General features: G+C 43.8%; 4 protein-coding genes across 8 annotated transcripts in view; 2 read left to right on the top strand and 2 right to left on the bottom strand.

Moving 5' to 3' along the window:
- The window catches only part of raph1b (Ras association (RalGDS/AF-6) and pleckstrin homology domains 1b), a 39,766-nt gene extending 35,657 nt beyond the window's left edge, over positions 1-4,109 (top strand). For all 4 annotated transcript variants that reach the window (XM_062414693.1, XM_062414694.1, XM_062414695.1 and 1 more), the window contains 3 exons: positions 51-171; positions 403-539; positions 638-4,109. In XM_062414693.1, coding sequence (XP_062270677.1) covers positions 51-171; positions 403-539; positions 638-3,235 — 2,856 coding nt within the window. In that variant the 3' untranslated portion in view covers positions 3,236-4,109. The remainder of the gene's footprint in view (positions 1-50; positions 172-402; positions 540-637) is intronic.
- A 1,572-nt stretch (positions 4,110-5,681) lies between these two features.
- On the bottom strand, positions 5,682-7,404 carry spp2 (secreted phosphoprotein 2). Of its 2 annotated transcripts, none has more exons than XM_062414690.1 (6): positions 7,206-7,404; positions 7,001-7,128; positions 6,716-6,838; positions 6,246-6,350; positions 6,042-6,087; positions 5,682-5,857 (listed from the first exon to the last, which is right to left on the bottom strand). In XM_062414690.1, the coding sequence occupies exons 1-6, from the start codon at positions 7,255-7,257 to the stop codon at positions 5,751-5,753; spliced, it is 561 nt and encodes a 186-aa protein (XP_062270674.1). In that variant the 5' UTR covers positions 7,258-7,404; the 3' UTR covers positions 5,682-5,750. The 2 variants fall into 2 exon arrangements, with proteins under 2 accessions (XP_062270674.1, XP_062270675.1); XM_062414691.1 differs by having other exon boundaries at positions 5,682-5,890; positions 7,206-7,398.
- Positions 7,405-8,221: 817 nt separating this feature from the next.
- On the bottom strand, positions 8,222-11,784 carry alg11 (ALG11 alpha-1,2-mannosyltransferase). Its single transcript, XM_062414446.1, has 5 exons — positions 11,696-11,784; positions 10,350-10,571; positions 9,828-10,199; positions 9,133-9,689; positions 8,222-9,048 (listed from the first exon to the last, which is right to left on the bottom strand). Exons 1-5 carry the CDS (start codon positions 11,740-11,742, stop codon positions 8,765-8,767), a joined length of 1,482 nt encoding a protein of 493 aa, XP_062270430.1. The 5' UTR covers positions 11,743-11,784; the 3' UTR covers positions 8,222-8,764.
- Positions 11,785-12,785: 1,001 nt separating this feature from the next.
- cpb2 (carboxypeptidase B2 (plasma)) lies at positions 12,786-15,947 on the top strand. The gene is made up of 11 exons (XM_062414733.1): positions 12,786-12,927; positions 13,213-13,288; positions 13,369-13,493; positions 13,584-13,692; positions 13,819-13,920; positions 14,045-14,149; positions 14,267-14,377; positions 14,490-14,574; positions 14,884-15,086; positions 15,384-15,468; positions 15,562-15,947. The coding sequence occupies exons 1-11, from the start codon at positions 12,851-12,853 to the stop codon at positions 15,765-15,767; spliced, it is 1,284 nt and encodes a 427-aa protein (XP_062270717.1). The 5' UTR covers positions 12,786-12,850; the 3' UTR covers positions 15,768-15,947.
- Positions 15,948-16,102: the final 155 nt, after the last annotated feature.

Raw genomic sequence — 16,102 nt, 5'->3', positions numbered from 1 at the left:
CCAACAAAATTGTTTATTAATCCTACGTCATTGTGCTCTTTGATGTGTAGTATGGCAAGCAGCTATATGTGAACTACCAGGAGGCCATGAAGAGGACAGAGGCGGCTTACGATTGGTCCTCTCTCTCTACCTCCAGCATCCGATCAGGCTCCAGTTCTGCAAGCATTCCTGGTTAGTTCATCGTCTAATGAAACCTGGGCTGAACGCCAGTATAATAGATTGCAAACAGAGTGTATGATCATTGATGTTTTTATGGCTGTTAGAGAATGTGGAGAGTTAATCAAGCACAAGTCATTCACAAGACTGCATTTGTTAAAATCTGTGGTTTAGAGTTGTTGTCTTTACCAGCTCCATAATGGTATATCTGTGGTGACACATGGATGTTTTTGTCTGTGCTTCCAGAGTCCCAGTCTAATCATTCAGGCCATTCAGACAGTGGAGTTGAGACAGGCTCCTCTCATGGCCGGTCCCAGAGTGTGGTGAGCTCCATTTTCTCTGAGGCCTGGAAGAGAGGCACCCAGATAGAGGAAAGCTCCAAGGTACGGCTTACTTTCACAGGAAGCAGATCATGTCATGTGGGTTTAAATTTATTTAAAGTAGCTTATTTGTAACAGATGCTGTTCCTATCTCTTCCCAGCATATGAGAATGGAGGCATCCAGAGGGGCCACCCTGCCGCACCCTTCCCACAGTCACCGGCATCACAGCCAGCATTCAGTTGATCACCTGGTGCTGACGCCCCCTCCCCAGCCACAGGTGCAGCCTCCCCCCCAGCCCCTGCAACAGCACCCACCACAGCCTCAACACCCACCACAGCCTCAACACCCACCAGTGCAGCCTCAGACACTGACCCAGCCACAACACCAGCACCTGCCTCCCCAGCCTCAGTCTCCTCAACAGGCCCCGCAGCCGCCAGCACCAACACCAACACCACCACCACCACCACCACAGTCGCCTCAGCACCCTCAGCAACCACCCCAGTCACAACAGCAACAACAGCAGCCGCCGCCCATCAGCAACTACGAGATGCCACCGCCACCACCGCAGCAGCAGGAGGAGCAACAACCGGCTGCTCCTCCTCCCCCACCTCCTCCGCCACCTCCTCCTCCTCCCCCACCCCCGGTCCAAACCGTGTCACACCACTCAGCGGCTCCCACCATGTACAAGTTCAGCACCATCAACCGACTGCAGAACCAGAAGGCCTCCCAGGCTGCCAACCACCACAAGCTGCCCAGTCATCTCTATGCAACAGCTCACCAAGTTCTGCCCCCAATTCCAACATCGCCCACAGTACTGGCATCTGTCAAACCACCTATCAATGTGAACCACATTGCAGCAAGGACTAATGTCCCGCCTCCCCCTCCACCTCCTCCTCCCCCGCCACCATCCATGCCAATGCCTGGGTCAGCCATGGCTGTGTTGAGGCTGGGCCCTCCCAGTCCAGCCACCCCACCTGCCTTCACCCCTCCACCCCCGGGTCCTCCACCTGCTCCACAGACCAATGGACTAGCATTTCCTCCTCCTCCTCCCCCTCCACCCCCTCCCGCCCCGACTCCCATGAGCCAGCCTGTTTATCCCGTCGTTCTGAAGCAGACACTGAAGGAACGGTTTCCCAGCCCTCCACGGGACCTGCTGTCTCCAGACGGAGGCCTTGAGGAGTCCCCACCACCCGCACCTGCTCCGCCACCCCCACCTCCTCCACCTCCACCTCCGCCGCCACCTCCTCCTCCTCCCCAGCAGTTCCCAGTGCCAGCCCAGTTCCCACCTCCGCCTGGACCCCCTCCACCAGCACCACCCAAGTCCTTCACCCCAGGCTTTGTTCCTCACACTGCACCCAAACCCACGTCACCGGTCATCCCCTTCCCACCCGCGCCGCCTCCTGCTGCCATGGGTGGCCCACCACCACCCCCACCCCCTCCTCCACCTGCACCGTTCAAGAAGCAGTTCAGCCTCCAGGCGGGCCACACCGCCAGCCAGCCCCCTCCCACTCTGCCCAAGCAGCACAGCCTGTCTAAGCCACCGCCCATTTCCACGGGAGCTCCTCCAACCATGTCTTTGGTGAAACAGCTTGCAAGTCAGTTTCCAGGATCTTCATCCCAAGTAGCCAATCATACAGAGAGCCCCAAAGCCCCCCTCTCCCCACCTGCAGTCAAGACCAAACCGAAATGGCAGCCTGGTGGTGGCCAGCAGCACCAGTCTCCAGAGTTTCCTCCTCCTCCTCCAGACAGCAGTGCTGGCTTCCCTGCCCCTCCTCCTCCTCCGCCACCTCCTCCAGCCCCTGTCACCGGCCCAACCCCACCTCCTCCTCCCCTCCCTCCTGGAAACCTGGGCTCACCCACGAGGAGGTCACCCTGTGGTCCCGCTGGTTTTTTGGGAAAGAAGCCTCCTCCCACCCCCCAGAGGAACTCCAGCATGAAGGCCGACTCCTCAGCCTCTTATGAGGAATCAAGAAGGAACTTGCTGAGCAAGTTTGCTCCCCAGAGCAGCACCTCTCCTTCCCCCCCATGTCCAGTCTCCTCATCCACTGGATCCCCATCCAAGGACCCGTCAGCTGGACCCCCTGCTCCCCCAAAACCGGGTAAGCTCAACCTGTCCAACCTGCCATTGGCACTCCAGGCCAAAGTGAGCCAGGCAAAGCCAACTGGTGGCGACTTCCCTTCTCCACCACCTGAATGCGCCTACTTCCCTCCTCCTCCCCCAGCCTCTGAGCTCTTCCCCCCTCCTCCACCTCCTGGCAGTGACGCCCCTAGTGGAGGACCACCTAGGGTAGCTGTGGTCAACCCCCAGCCCCAGGCTCCCCCACCTCCTCCACCTGTCTCCCTTGTCAGCAACTCTTCCTGGGGCAAGAGCTCACTGAAAAAGACTGCTCCACCCACACTCGTGCGGCGTAGCAACACCACCCCGGAGCCCCCTCCACTCTCGCCGACACCACAGAACCCTCCACCCACCTCCCCCAAGGGCAGCTCAGGCCAGCCCAACTTCCTAGACGACCTCCACCGGACTCTGAAGCGAAAGTCAGTGGGTCGCCAGAGTTCTGTCAACTCTGCTGGCCTCTCTGCAGGGACTATGGACGACATGGCACTGCCTCCGCCGCCCCCTGAGCTGCTGGACCAGGGAATGCAGAGCAACGGAGGAAACGGTGGCTACATGTCCGGAAACATCTCAGGCTATGCAACACTACGACGAGGACCCCCGCCTGCACCGCCTAAACGGGGGGACGCCACCAAACTTACTTGAGAGTGTTGAAATTGGAGAACAGGACTTTATGAAGTTGGATGAAAAGACAATGAAAGAATATATAGAAGTGAACATTTATCAGTGAAGTGGCAGCGAAGTCTTATTGGGATCACAATGATAAATAGATGATTGTGTACATACGAAAAGCCAAACCAGATCATGGTCAATTAGTGTTTGCATATAATTGCATTTTTAACATGCTTGGCATTCTAGATCAGTGGGGTTTAACAACATTGGGACAATTTGGACTGGAGCAGGCAAGTTTGAGGTCACAGAATAGTAATTTTCTTCTCTGTGATGGTCTAAACTCTCTGGAACACATTTTATTGCCCTGTATGGTAAACCTCGCCCATCTGGTACACCAGGCCGACTTAATAAGAATTGTGCAAATATTACTGGATCCAGGTCTGAGCCAAACCATGTATCCGCTTCTTTGCCATAAGTTTGTGCCACATACTGGAGACGAAAAAAAGAAACAAAACAAAAAAACGACAAAATCACATCAGGATCTTTCTGCTTTGGTACTGCATGGACCTCATGTAACAACAAGCTGTTAAAACACGAAACTGTTCTGGTGTGTGTGCATGTGTGTGAGTGTATGAGAGAGAGAGAGAGAGAGAGAGAGAGAGAGAGAGACTGAATATGCATACATGCATTGTGTGTATGATCATATGGCGGTGAAGTAGTTAACCATTAGGGAAGGCCTGCGTGGAACGAAGATTGTTAGGTTTGCTTTTATATAAAATTATTTAATGATAAACAGAAGGATTTTTTTTTATAAGTCTGTCTTTTAATAGCTCATCAACAATGTCTAGAGAGGTGCAAAACAACATTAAGGCACAATGGAATGTATATGAGAAGGTATGTTACGAAACATTATGAATTATAAACATGAAGGCAATGGTTCAGTACTATAAAACACTCAAATCTGTTACAATTTGTGCTAAAAATCTGTTGTCTTAAGCATTACTGGACTGTCTCGCCACTCGGCAAAAGCAAATCAGAAGGAAGCCTTATTCCCAAAGTCTTGCACAGATGTCAAAGCAGAAAGGAGATTTCTTCCAAAGGCTCTGCAAAGTGTGGACTGTGCAACTGAAAAGAAACCCCTACACTTTCTTTTTTATTTAATGCAAAACTTGCAATGGACTTCTGTAAAAGGAAGGGGAGGGAGGAAGGCCTGTGGTGGTGTATCTTCGTGGACTTTGTGAGTTCCCTTGTGCGTTGGCTTGATTTTTTTTTTTCTTTTTCTTTTGGACCTGATCCTTCTATCTGTACAGTTGCAGCTGCTACTCCCTTACCGTTTGTCCCCGCCGCCTTCTTAAGTCACATGGTGTCACAATCCATGAAGTAGAATGTACAAATTGCATTCAGCCATGTGAATTATACTTAACTTGCTTTACACAAGGTGACCCCTGTCAAAAAGCTGTCCGGTTAATGTACAGAGCATTCAATCATGTAGTCAATAACAGAAATCATGTGACTGGCATTAGACTGAATGTTGCTTTCAACGCTGTGTGTCTAGCGTATCTTGTTTCTTCATGGTGCCAATACTGCTTTAGCCCTTACCGCACAGGGACTAAAGTTATCCCTGAGTTTAGTAGTGACAGAGTGGATCATGAAAGGTTTTTAATCTCAAGCAGCAATGCTTTCGTTTTTTGGGTGCTAGCGCTGTCCTTCTGGGAACTCATTCTCACCATATCCTTATGTGTCAGGACATCATCATTAATATGTCTGACCATTTCAGCTGGTTTTAATTTGGATTTGTGTGTGCTGTCGAAATGTTTTTCATGATAGAGTTCAGAGGAGAGCATTATATCTACAAGTCCACTGAGCTTATCATGAAGAAACCTCAACAGTATTGGTGGATTCTATACAAGGCCTGTTTAACATGCTATTCTCTTGTCTTCACGAAGGTAGTGTACCATTTCTTCAAACTGAATATCATCGTCCTCAGCAGGATGTTTGCTACAGTACAGTATGTAAGTTATTGATGTGCTGATGTGAACATGTGGGGCCAAATGAAATGAAGACAAACGGTTGCAGATAGAGTAAATGTTTCCTCTTGCATATAAACTGAAAAATCACAATATAAATGTTCAAACCAGACCTCAATCTGTCTCAGAGTCCTCCTTTTGTTCAAATGCTTTTGGATGAGGGGTAGATGGGAAGATTTGTAGTGGGTCAGCCAAATGTAATTCACTTCATTTAATGCATTTAAGCACTGTCCAAGTACAAAGAATTAAAATGGGAGTCATGTTAGTGGGCCTCAAGCTCCCTCTAGTGGTCTTACACTGCTCTACTGGTGTAGTTACAATACAATGTCATGCAGACTTGTATATCCAAATATATATACATATATATATATATAAATTATGGGGATTTAATAAACCTCAAACTCCAATAAAAATCATGAATCATCAAAAAGCAATAAAAAGGCACAAAAGTGTTTAATTCAACTTTTTAATTCAACTTTGTCTTCTGAGAAGCACCATTTAAAAAGTTTCAGCTGGAACTTTCACTCCAGGTGGTTATTCAAACCGTCTCCTCCGAGCCGGGGGTTCACTGCCTGGCCCTGGAGGGAGCGCTCCTGTCCTGGCTGCTGTGTTGCAGATGGACCCGGGACTGTTGAAAGTTTGGGCCCTCTGGTCACTTACACTGAATATCACAATATCAAGCTTTATTATCTTTTGTTTTTGAAGTAATCGGTGAAAATCAAGTACCACATTTTTTAAAGATTTGTGTTGAGGAATCAAACACTTCAGTAATTGATTGTATTGTATCAGCACTTGTTAAAAATGGGGCTTACCTCGGTTGGTAGAGGGGAAAGTGAAGTGGTGTCTCCCTCGGAACATCTATGGAAAACAAGATTTCAATCACATGCACTAATAGTTTAGAGCTTGGGGAAATTAGATTTTTTTTAAATTGTCCTCTATTCTCTCCCACCATTCCTCCTCTCAGTCTTTCTTCCCTACTTATTCTTCCCCACTTTTGGGCTATATATGCTCCTCACCTCCTCACTGGACTCGCTGCTGCTGGAGCCGCCACCGCATTTGAGAGAGACCACCTGGGTTGAGGCGGGGAACATCCGAACCCGAGAGGTGCAGGAGAGGGTACGCTGAAGCCAGGCAAGGGAAAGGTGGTGTTATAATATTATATGATGTATATGCTAAATGTTTCAGTAAGTATTTGTTAAAGCTATTCTAGTTTTATAATGATCACAGAGTCACTGTCCTCCTGCCTCACTGCATCACAGCAGAACAGATTGTGGATTTCATGCCAATGCAAACAGTGGGCAGCAGTCTGTCAACATACTGTATGTCCTACTCAGAACTGAGAGATCAATTCCGCCTTTTGACTGGCATTCATTTCAGGTGAACACTATTTATTCTAAACCTTGTACAGTTTGTTTTCTTCCCTTTATAAGTTAAACTGCAACCTTCTGACACCAAACAGGCTAAGACACGACATTGAATGCCTCACCACAAAGAAGCCTGTTTTGAAGGCGCATGTCTGTGGGTCACTTCCGGAAGCCGTGGCACAGTCTGTCTCCTTAATGCCAAATGACAGCATCAGGTCAGCGGTGTTCTGGCCTGTGGGAATAACCTGGCACACAGACGGGATATTTGTCATAATCTCACAGATGACACACACATAATGTCGGGAAACAGATTCAAACACACTGCCTTGAATAGACACCGCATGAGGATATCACATCTGCAAATTCATGTGTATTTTTTTAAGATAAAGGAGATTGCAGTGACTCACCCTCGTGACAGAGCCGTGAGTCACCCGGTAAAGACGACTGGCAGCGTACACAGTGTTGACTTCTGTCAGGGCAGCCCCGAGAGCCTTTTCTGCCTTAGCCTCCAACTCAGGGTTGGACAGAGGGATGGCTGAAAAGTAAAAGGTCAATGATGTGAAGCAGTCAGATTATCTCTGTATGAGGTGATCGGTACAGAAAGCAACTCACCTGAGCATCCCAGAAACTGCAGCAGGACCAAGAGAAGCACGTATGACCTCATGTTGCCTAGAAAGCAATGTCTCTCAATTCTTCATTTACGTCCCTCTAAATATGTTCTTATGTCCCTTTGCACCGCCTCTTACACTCAATAACCCCTACAAAAAATACCAAAAAAGGCTTCCCTCCGTTGCTTTCTGTCCGTCTGGCTTCTTGTTCGCAATAACTCTTAACCTTTGTTCAGCACTATTGATCCCAGGGTGATGTGCCAATTTAAATGAGCACTATGATAAGCCTTCAGATTTCCATTCTGTACATTTCATTCTATTTGATGTACTGTCAAGCATGTTTGATAAAGGTGCTGACATTTGTTATTGGCCAGTTAAATTCAATTCATTCAGCAACTTCTTATGGTACTTATGGAGCTGTTATATAAAGTATTTTTTTTTATATAAAGTATTAGTTCACAGAAAGCACAAAAGTCAAGAGTACATATGAGTCATTAGCAATCCAATATTAGTATGGTGATTTTATCCTGTAAAAGCCATTATTTTTTGGCATTTTGGTTTAAAGTAAGCAGGGAATTTCTCTTTTTAACAGAGCACAGAAAGAGATGAGATGATCAAATAAATACTGTTCATGAAGGTGGAGCAGGACTATGTATGTATTTATAACTGCAAAATGTCCAGAATTCATTCTTATTCAATTTTTATGAACAAATAGTTAAATGTTGAATGCCCTTATATGTTAGATATAGACCTGGCTGCAGTAGGTACCGCTTTTCTCATTATTACTTTAAAAAAAAACAACCACTAGTGTCTAGTCAATTATGAGTCAGGTATTTTTCCATCAAGTCATGCTGCTGCCAACCTTTTTTTTTTGTTCTCTTTCATCTGGACAGATCACTGACCTTGCTCTGCTCCACAGCTCTGAGCTCATTCCAACAATTCAGTTTTGTCCATGTGCTGCTACTAAAAAGCCAAAACAAATGTAATGAAAGAAGAATGTGTGTAACTTTCCTCTAATTCAGTGAATTTAAGTTTATTTACAATGATAAATCCTCTTTTCAGACATCAATTCCTCATTTTCATCATACATTTGTTACATTCATCATTAATATCAAAAATACTTTTTTTTTTTTTTTTTGGGGTGTGTGTAGGGAATCGATTCTAGTTCTTGTAAACAACAGACATGTTTGTGTCCCTCGTTATTTACTAAACTAAAGCACATTTGTTCCCATTTTCACCAACAATAAATAAAATACATTCGTTTTTATGAAACCAGAACTACTGACCAAGGAATGACTCCTGTAAAAATGTGGTACAAGCTTGAACTGTCAACTCTTCACAAGATAAAGAGAATGTTTTATAAAAGTACAAGAACACGTGATTTTTTATTGGTTTGTTGAACACTGAGTGATCTTTGCCACCCAGAAAGCCGTGCAAACCGTCTAGCCTGACCATTAAATGTAAACATATTCTGAACTACGGTGTTAACACAGCCAATGTCCCCACAGTTGCAAATGGCTACTATCACATGAACTATACACACACATAGAACAAGTCCTTCTCTCATCGCTCAATGGTCCCCATCAGAGGCTCCACAGCGGCCAGGAAGCAAGCCTCAAACTCCTGATCTGAGAAGCGAGCTACAGACTGACGGGCGTTGCGTCTGATCTGCAGGCGGCTGGAGGGCGGGAGAGCCAGGATCCTCTCTATGGCCTCGGCGTAACTGTACTCGTCATCAGCCAGGAAGCCTGTCTGGCCTCCTTCGAAGGGCACCACGATGTCTAGTTTGGGACCGCCAGACTTGTGGGCGAGCATGACCTTCCCTGCTGCCATGCACTCTACAACACCTGGAGGATATGGAGGAGAAGATGCACTTTTAATATTATCTAAAAAAAAAAAAAGACAGTATAGCTGCTTTAACTATTACTTACCTATCCCAAAATGTTCGTTCCACATGGTATGCAGCCCTATGGTAGCTTCCCCCATCTCTCTCTTCAGCTCATCAAAAGGTACGTTCAGTTTAAACTCCACCCGGTCGGCCACCCCCAGCTCCTGACACAGCCCCCTCAACATGAGCACCCTGTCCTCATCTTCCTGGTTCCTACATCCACCAATCAGAACCAGCTTCAGCGCCTCCCTGCGCCCCAGCCTCCTGTCTAACACCTTCTTGAAAGCTCGGATCTGCAGCCGGTGGTCCTTCTCCGGCCTGAACTGCCCGACGGAGACGATCGAGTGGCACTTCCTGTCCCCGTCCTCTTCCAGCGGGACATCCAGGAACGCGCTGACGTCGCAGGGTGGGTAGACCACACTGGTGCGATTGGGAGCGCGCCACAGGGACAGGATGTGATCGAGGGTCCAGGAGGAGTTGACCATGATGAGGTCGCTGCAGGAACCAGCCATACCATAGAGCAGGGCGAAAAGGCAGTAGTAGACCACCTTGAAGGCACTGAGGAACAGACTGTTGGAGATGTAGTCTGGGTTGTTGAACCTGGAATATTAACAGTGTGCGTTATTTCAGTGCTTAGTAAGCAGGAATTCAATGACCAATCAGTCACTGGATACTGTATGATGTATTTACAAAGGCATTACGACACATTTTTCTTTGCTAAAGACACACAGTGATTACCTGGGGTTCCTCTCTCTCACTACGGACAGCATGTCAGTGCTGATAGTGGGGTAGTGAACATAACTCCCCACGCTGCAGCCTCCCAGGTAGCGGAACAGAGGCAGTGTGAAGGCGTAGCCCATGGAATCGATGTAAAGGTCAGGGACAAACTCCGTCAACGCCTCCCACCCCAGGAAGATGGAGCCCACACTTTGGCCCAGCAGGGTGAAGTGAGGAAACAGGCCGGGCTCCACGAGCAGCCGGTGCCTCAGGAACACAAACTGAACCGGGCGGGGGAGCACGATGTTGAAACGACGCCTCGCACCATCCAGAATCTGCTGACTAGTCACACCCAGGTCTCCTGTGTACACCACAAAGTTGATGTCTGCATACCTGTGAAGATGTGTAAGTTAAAGCACATGAGTTAAGAGGAAAGGGAGAGAAACTAGAGTCAGAAAAAACAATAAAAAAGTCCTATCATCATCTATCATATCTAACAAGATAAAAAAAGTATGTCTTGATGGTGTCAGATTTCAGCTTCACCTGTTCTGTAGTGCCCTGATAGCACACCAGAGCACCCTTTCTCCCCCACCACCGGCATTGCAGTAAGGGTGGAAGAAGGCCACAGTGGGACGGCCATCTCTCGCCCGCCGAGCGTTCCTGTTACTCTGCAGCCAGAAACGCACAGCCAGCACCAGCAGGACCAGGACAGCGATCAGCAGCAAGCACAGAAACAACAGGGGCAGCAGCAACTTCCACAGCAACCTGAAACACACAGATACACTTTATATTATAGCACTTTTAAAAAACAGAAGATACAAGAAAAAGGGGGAAAGATGGAATTAGGAGAGACAGAAGATGAGCAGAGTGAGATGTACAACCCACAAAAAAGGTATTATCAGGGGAAAGCTAAAGAAAAACAAAGATAGTTAGGCTTCTCCAAGACTTGAGTGAGTCAAAAATTATTATAATACTTATACCTATTTATATGATGAATAACTGTGATCCATGCTATACATTTATAATAAGATAATGCAAGTGTAAACTAGCCGTATAAGTCCTACAACATCATTGTAAAGACATATGAGATACATCAGTAGCATATGATAAGGATAAAAGCTAAATCAACCCAAGTTAATAGAAATATAACATGTCCCCATAGGGTGGATTAGGATAATGTGGGACATTTATCACTCTTTTATTCAGTTATTTTAAAGCTAACTAGTATATGCAAACTGTGTAAGTTATATTGTTGAACATTATACATGTGAACGTACAGGCTACTAGTTTTTTAACCTTTCTGACGAGAAAGCAAAACAAACAAAAACATACAGGCCAAAAGTGTCTCAGATTACAAAATCTACCAATTCTGTAACGATTTGACACAAGGAACATTAATATGTTCCATTTTCCTTTTCAGTACAATATCTAGAAACTGTCTTCTGATTTAACAAGCAAACATCTAAGGAATTTCATAATGATATTAGGTGTTGATATAATGTATTGGATTCATATGTAAATATGAACAAGTCAGAATTGCAAAAAGTGTCGCACTTTACCCTAATCCTCCCTATATATAACAAACATAGAAAGGGCTAATTAAGAGGTGATATTATTATATTAAAGCTGAATGTAACTAGCTTCGTAGAAACGCTAGCTGTAGCAACATTAACAACCAGGACACATTATATTTATCTAAAGACTACAACCAACAAATTAACTTCTTGTTACTTAAAAAAAGTGAAATATTGTCAGGTGTTTTGACTGGTAGCCTATGGCTATGAAATGAAATGAAATGAAACAAGCTCACTTCATATTTAAAATCGACATGAAGCTAACATTTAACCCGCTTATTTAAACACTTGGACTGAAAGAAGCGGCATCTTTACCTTGTTAATTCACACAAACAGAGGACCAGCTGATCGTGGCCCGACATTTTGCCAATAGAAATCTTCCTCTTTGGATTTTTACTGGTGGATTTAAGTGGATCCGGGTCTGAAATGCGAAGCTACTGCGGAAGTGCCTCACACCTGCATTCTCTCTGATGGCCAGCAGGGGGCGACTCGAGATGGTAGAAGAGGCTATGAGTAGAAAATGACCCAACTTCTCACTTGATTTATCACTACAGTAAACCGTTTTCTAATTAATTTATGCTTTCAATACCTAGTTTAAAGTCTTCTTCTACGCATCATGATGTTTATTTTGTAAATTAGGGTGATTTTATTTATTCTAAAGGCAGCAGATAGTGGATATATACCTTTTTAAATCTGGCTTTCAATTTATTTATTTTATTTATTGATCTGTCTTTTTATTTTATGTTTGAGCCTTTTACTACTTTGAGTATCCTTTTATTCTATTTAATATCCTGATTGTTTACACCTTTTATGTCTGGTTTTACTTCATCACATTTCCTCTTTAGTTGTTTTATCATTTTAAATTATTTGTCTTCCTTTTAATACATTCCATACCCACTTTATTTTATAGTTACTTTATTTAGTCATTCTTATTATATTTCATATTATATTTATTTTTGTTATATTTTATTAATCTTTTATTACCTTTTATTTTATTTGGGTATTTTTAATTTGGACATTGTTATCCTACCTCTGGTGTTTCCTCACTGCAGATATATTTATCTGTCGCCACCTGTGGAAAAGGAGGTATAACTGCACTGACATCTGAAAACATACAAATCTATATTTTTTTCTCATTTTCGTATACAGAGGTGCAAAGATCCATACAAACAAAATAAAAACAAAACAAATAGGAAGACAAAAACAAATGAAAAAAATACATTTTTCAATGTTATAAGCAGCAAATTATATTCACGCGATAACTTAAAGGTTTTCATAGTTGTTTTTTGTTTAAACTGACTTCTCAAAATATAACAGCAGCATTAGTGCCTGATCTATGCCCTAGCTCTTTAAAAAAAAAAAGCAGAAAAGCAAAAAAGCAAAGTTTAAATAAACACGTCAATCAATAACGTCTCCCTACCCCCACTGTTTGAGCAAACTTCTGTCATTTCCAGTCCAGAGACTGTCATCATGAAGACTCTTTTGATTTTGTTTGTTTTAATGAACCTGGACACACTTCTGAAGACGGGACACTGCATAGTAACACAGTAAGTTCATTTTTTTAATGACAGGATTTATTATAGATTATATTTAACACAAAGAAAATAGATTAATAACACAGTTACGCAAACACACTGTTACGCCATGTATGTTGTTGTATATGTGCACACCTAAACTCTGAGACCATTTTAATAAAAAAATATACACCACACCTTTGCTTTCTGGCACTGTCAATATGAATGACAACATAATTGTTGCTGATTGGTCCACATGAGGTCTGCATCATTCATTGAGGACAATAAGATTCATTCATGTCTTTTCTTTTTACTCAGAGACCAAATTCTATCAATCACACCGACAACACAGGAACAAGTTGACATCTTAAAGAATGTGTCCACCCAATATGAGGTAGAGATTTCATTAGTGATTGTGTTCCTGAAATTTTTTTCCCCCTCTTTTGAGTCATTATGTTACATATTTCCTCCCAGACAGTCTTATGGCAGCCTGTTTCACATCACTACATCAAAGAAGAAACTCAAGTTCACCTGTTTGTTCCTGCAAACAGCTCGTCGACTGTCAAGGATCTGCTGCAGAAGCACAGCATAACACATCAGTATGTTACTTGACTGAAAACATACTCGCTACCTATCATATGTCATTCCACTTGCACAATTTGTATGAAAGGTTTTGTTGTTTATTTCAGTGTGTTACTGGCCAATGCCAATGAGTTGATTGAAATGCAGATGAGGAACGGCTCAACAGACCCACGAAGCGGCTCAACTTTCTATGAGAGATATCACAGTCTGGGGGATGTATGCTTTTCATCTTCACCTATCAGATTCTTGACATGGGGGATGTTGAATGCACATGAGGATTTTTGATGTTGTTTTCAGTGATGATGTTGCACTGTTTATCTGAACATGCTGTCTCCACTGCAGATCTATCATTGGATAAACAGGACCGCGCAGGAAAACCCAGACAAAGTCAAAATCATTCTCCTTGGCTCTTCATATGAGAAGCGTCCACTCTATGCTCTGAAGGTACAGACATCCATCACCTAATAAACTGTAATTCAAACTTAAATAATCAGCATCATTTCTTCTGTTAGAAGAGCTAAAAAGTGTTTCTGTCCCACCTCAGATTAATGTTTGATCTCTCTTTAAGTTGACTTTTAATGACAGACCGAATAAGAAAGCAATGTGGATTGACTGTGGGATCCACGCCAGAGAGTGGATCTCTCCTGCTTTCTGTTTATGGTTTGTACAACATGTAAGTACATTCGATCTATCATCTATAGGCTATTAATGCCTGATTTCAATCAGGTCAGTTTCACAGTGGTTTTTCTCTCTCAAATCAGTAAAACCTTGTTTTACCTTTTTCCCACAGTCCCTGGCTTTTTACACTTTCAACTCAGACATCAGTTCCATTTTGGACAACATGGATGTTTACGTCCTGCCTGTGATGAACCCTGATGGATATCATTACACATGGACAACAGTGAGAATGCACAAAACAGAAGTGATATTTTCCAGAACACCTGTGAGGGAAGTGATTTAAAGTGGATACATGATTTTTCTCCCTGACTGTGTATTTTTATTGTTTGTCTCAGAACCGGATGTGGAGGAAGAACCGCTCTGTCAGCAACAACTGCATCGGAGTCGACCTCAACAGAAACTTTGATGCGAACTGGTGCAGTAAGTGTCCCTCTCACATCATAGTCCTCCCATCACTTTCAGTATGTCTTCCACAATCTCCTCAATTTCTTTCCAGTGTTTTGGATGCACTGAAAATTCACAAAGAAGATGATGTTTCCCTTGCTTTGCATGATCCCTCTTTTATAATATTACTTGTGAGACTCACAGCAAGTCATTTAAATGAAGTATGCTGCCACACTTTATGATTCCCTGTTGATGAACGCATTTAACTCAGCTAGTTCTTATCATTTGATCATATATGACTGTAGTGTGTACACTATTTAGACACAGTGTTACTGTTCTTTCCAGCGGAGGGAGCCTCTGATCAGCCCTGCAGTGACATCTACTGCGGTGCGTTCCCGGAATCTGAGCCAGAGTCGGAGGCCGTGGCCAACTTCCTGCGCATTCACAAGGACACGGTTCAGCTCTACCTCACCATCCACTCCTACTCTCAGATGCTGCTCTTCCCCTACTCTTACACTTTTGATGAAGCAGAGAACCACAATGACCTGGTGAGTGGTTCCCTGCAGACACAGAAGAGCTCAGTGATTGATCAATCAAATCAATCAGTAACAATAGTTTTGGGACGTGGGATGGCTGCAATTTTGCCTGTGAATGTGGCATTAATACTGATGAATATTGAATTTTGTCTATCTACTATATTTTAAGTAATTGGAGTATTTGAATACAACAAAACTTTTCAGTTCATATCACTTAAAATGAATCAATGGTTTCACTAGCACGTAAATACTAAACAATTCAGCTGTCTTTTCTAAATGTTTTGTGTGAATACACTCTGTTTTTGGTAGCTTGAGATGGCCCAAGAAGCTGTACAGAAAATCAGAAGATATTATCACAACAGCTACAAGTATGGTTCTGGAGCCAAGACAATATGTAAGTAGGACTTATTTTTTTCTGGGGGGTTTTAAATCAAAAACTGATTCAGCGACTCTCAAAGTGCTAATGGGTAGCGTTTCTATTCTCCAGACCTGGCCCCTGGTGGCTCTGATGACTGGGCGTACAACCTAGGCATCAAATACTCCTTCACATTTGAGCTTCAGGACCGTGGACGTTACGGGTTCCTCCTGCCACCATCATATATTCCCAAGGCCTGCAATGAAGCTCTGATCGCTGTGAAGACCATCGCTCTGAAGGTTATTGAGAAAACAAAGGCTCCTCCTCAAACTGTTTAAGCAACTGCCATTAAGGTTAAGAGTTTTCAAATAAAGACCTGTAAGAGTGCTTTTTTTTTTTGCAGTGATGATTTATGCCTTATCTTGATGTTTCAGGAGGAGAAAGAAAGTGTGATGAAGCAGGATGTTTTAATGCATTTACATACAGTAGAGGTCAATAAATGTCATTGATGCATTTTTCATTGTATACTGTCATTATTTGTAAGATATTATACATTATTTAGTGTGCTATTTAGAGAAAAGTCTGTGCTGAGACTAAATAAAATTCAATATAAGAAATAGCTTAAAATAGCTCATAATACTAAAAAAAGGGAGTGATGTATAATGTGTAATTG

The sequence above is a fragment of the Scomber scombrus genome, chromosome 24 (genome assembly GCF_963691925.1).
Source record: "Scomber scombrus chromosome 24, fScoSco1.1, whole genome shotgun sequence".
Taxonomy (NCBI): Eukaryota; Metazoa; Chordata; class Actinopteri; order Scombriformes; family Scombridae; genus Scomber; species Scomber scombrus.
This window is presented reverse-complemented; position numbering and strand designations above follow the sequence as displayed.

Coding starts and splice junctions, on each gene's coding strand:
- alg11 (XM_062414446.1), bottom strand. CDS start 11,742: ATGTCGGGCCACGATCAGCTGGTCCTCTGTTTGTGTGAATTAACAAG. Junction 10,200..10,349: donor ATCAGGGCACTACAGAACAG/GTGAAGCTGAAA, acceptor ACATCTTCACAG/GTATGCAGACATCAACTTTG. Junction 9,690..9,827: donor GTGAGAGAGAGGAACCCCAG/GTAATCACTGTG, acceptor TTAATATTCCAG/GTTCAACAACCCAGACTACA.
- spp2 (XM_062414690.1), bottom strand. CDS start 7,257: ATGAGGTCATACGTGCTTCTCTTGGTCCTGCTGCAGTTTCTGGGATGC. Junction 6,088..6,245: donor GCAGCGAGTCCAGTGAGGAG/GTGAGGAGCATA, acceptor TGTTTTCCATAG/ATGTTCCGAGGGAGACACCA. Junction 5,858..6,041: donor TTTCCCCTCTACCAACCGAG/GTAAGCCCCATT, acceptor AACTTTCAACAG/TCCCGGGTCCATCTGCAACA.
- cpb2 (XM_062414733.1), top strand. CDS start 12,851: ATGAAGACTCTTTTGATTTTGTTTGTTTTAATGAACCTGGACACACTT. Junction 14,378..14,489: donor ATCATTACACATGGACAACA/GTGAGAATGCAC, acceptor TGTTTGTCTCAG/AACCGGATGTGGAGGAAGAA. Junction 15,087..15,383: donor CAGAGAACCACAATGACCTG/GTGAGTGGTTCC, acceptor TGTTTTTGGTAG/CTTGAGATGGCCCAAGAAGC.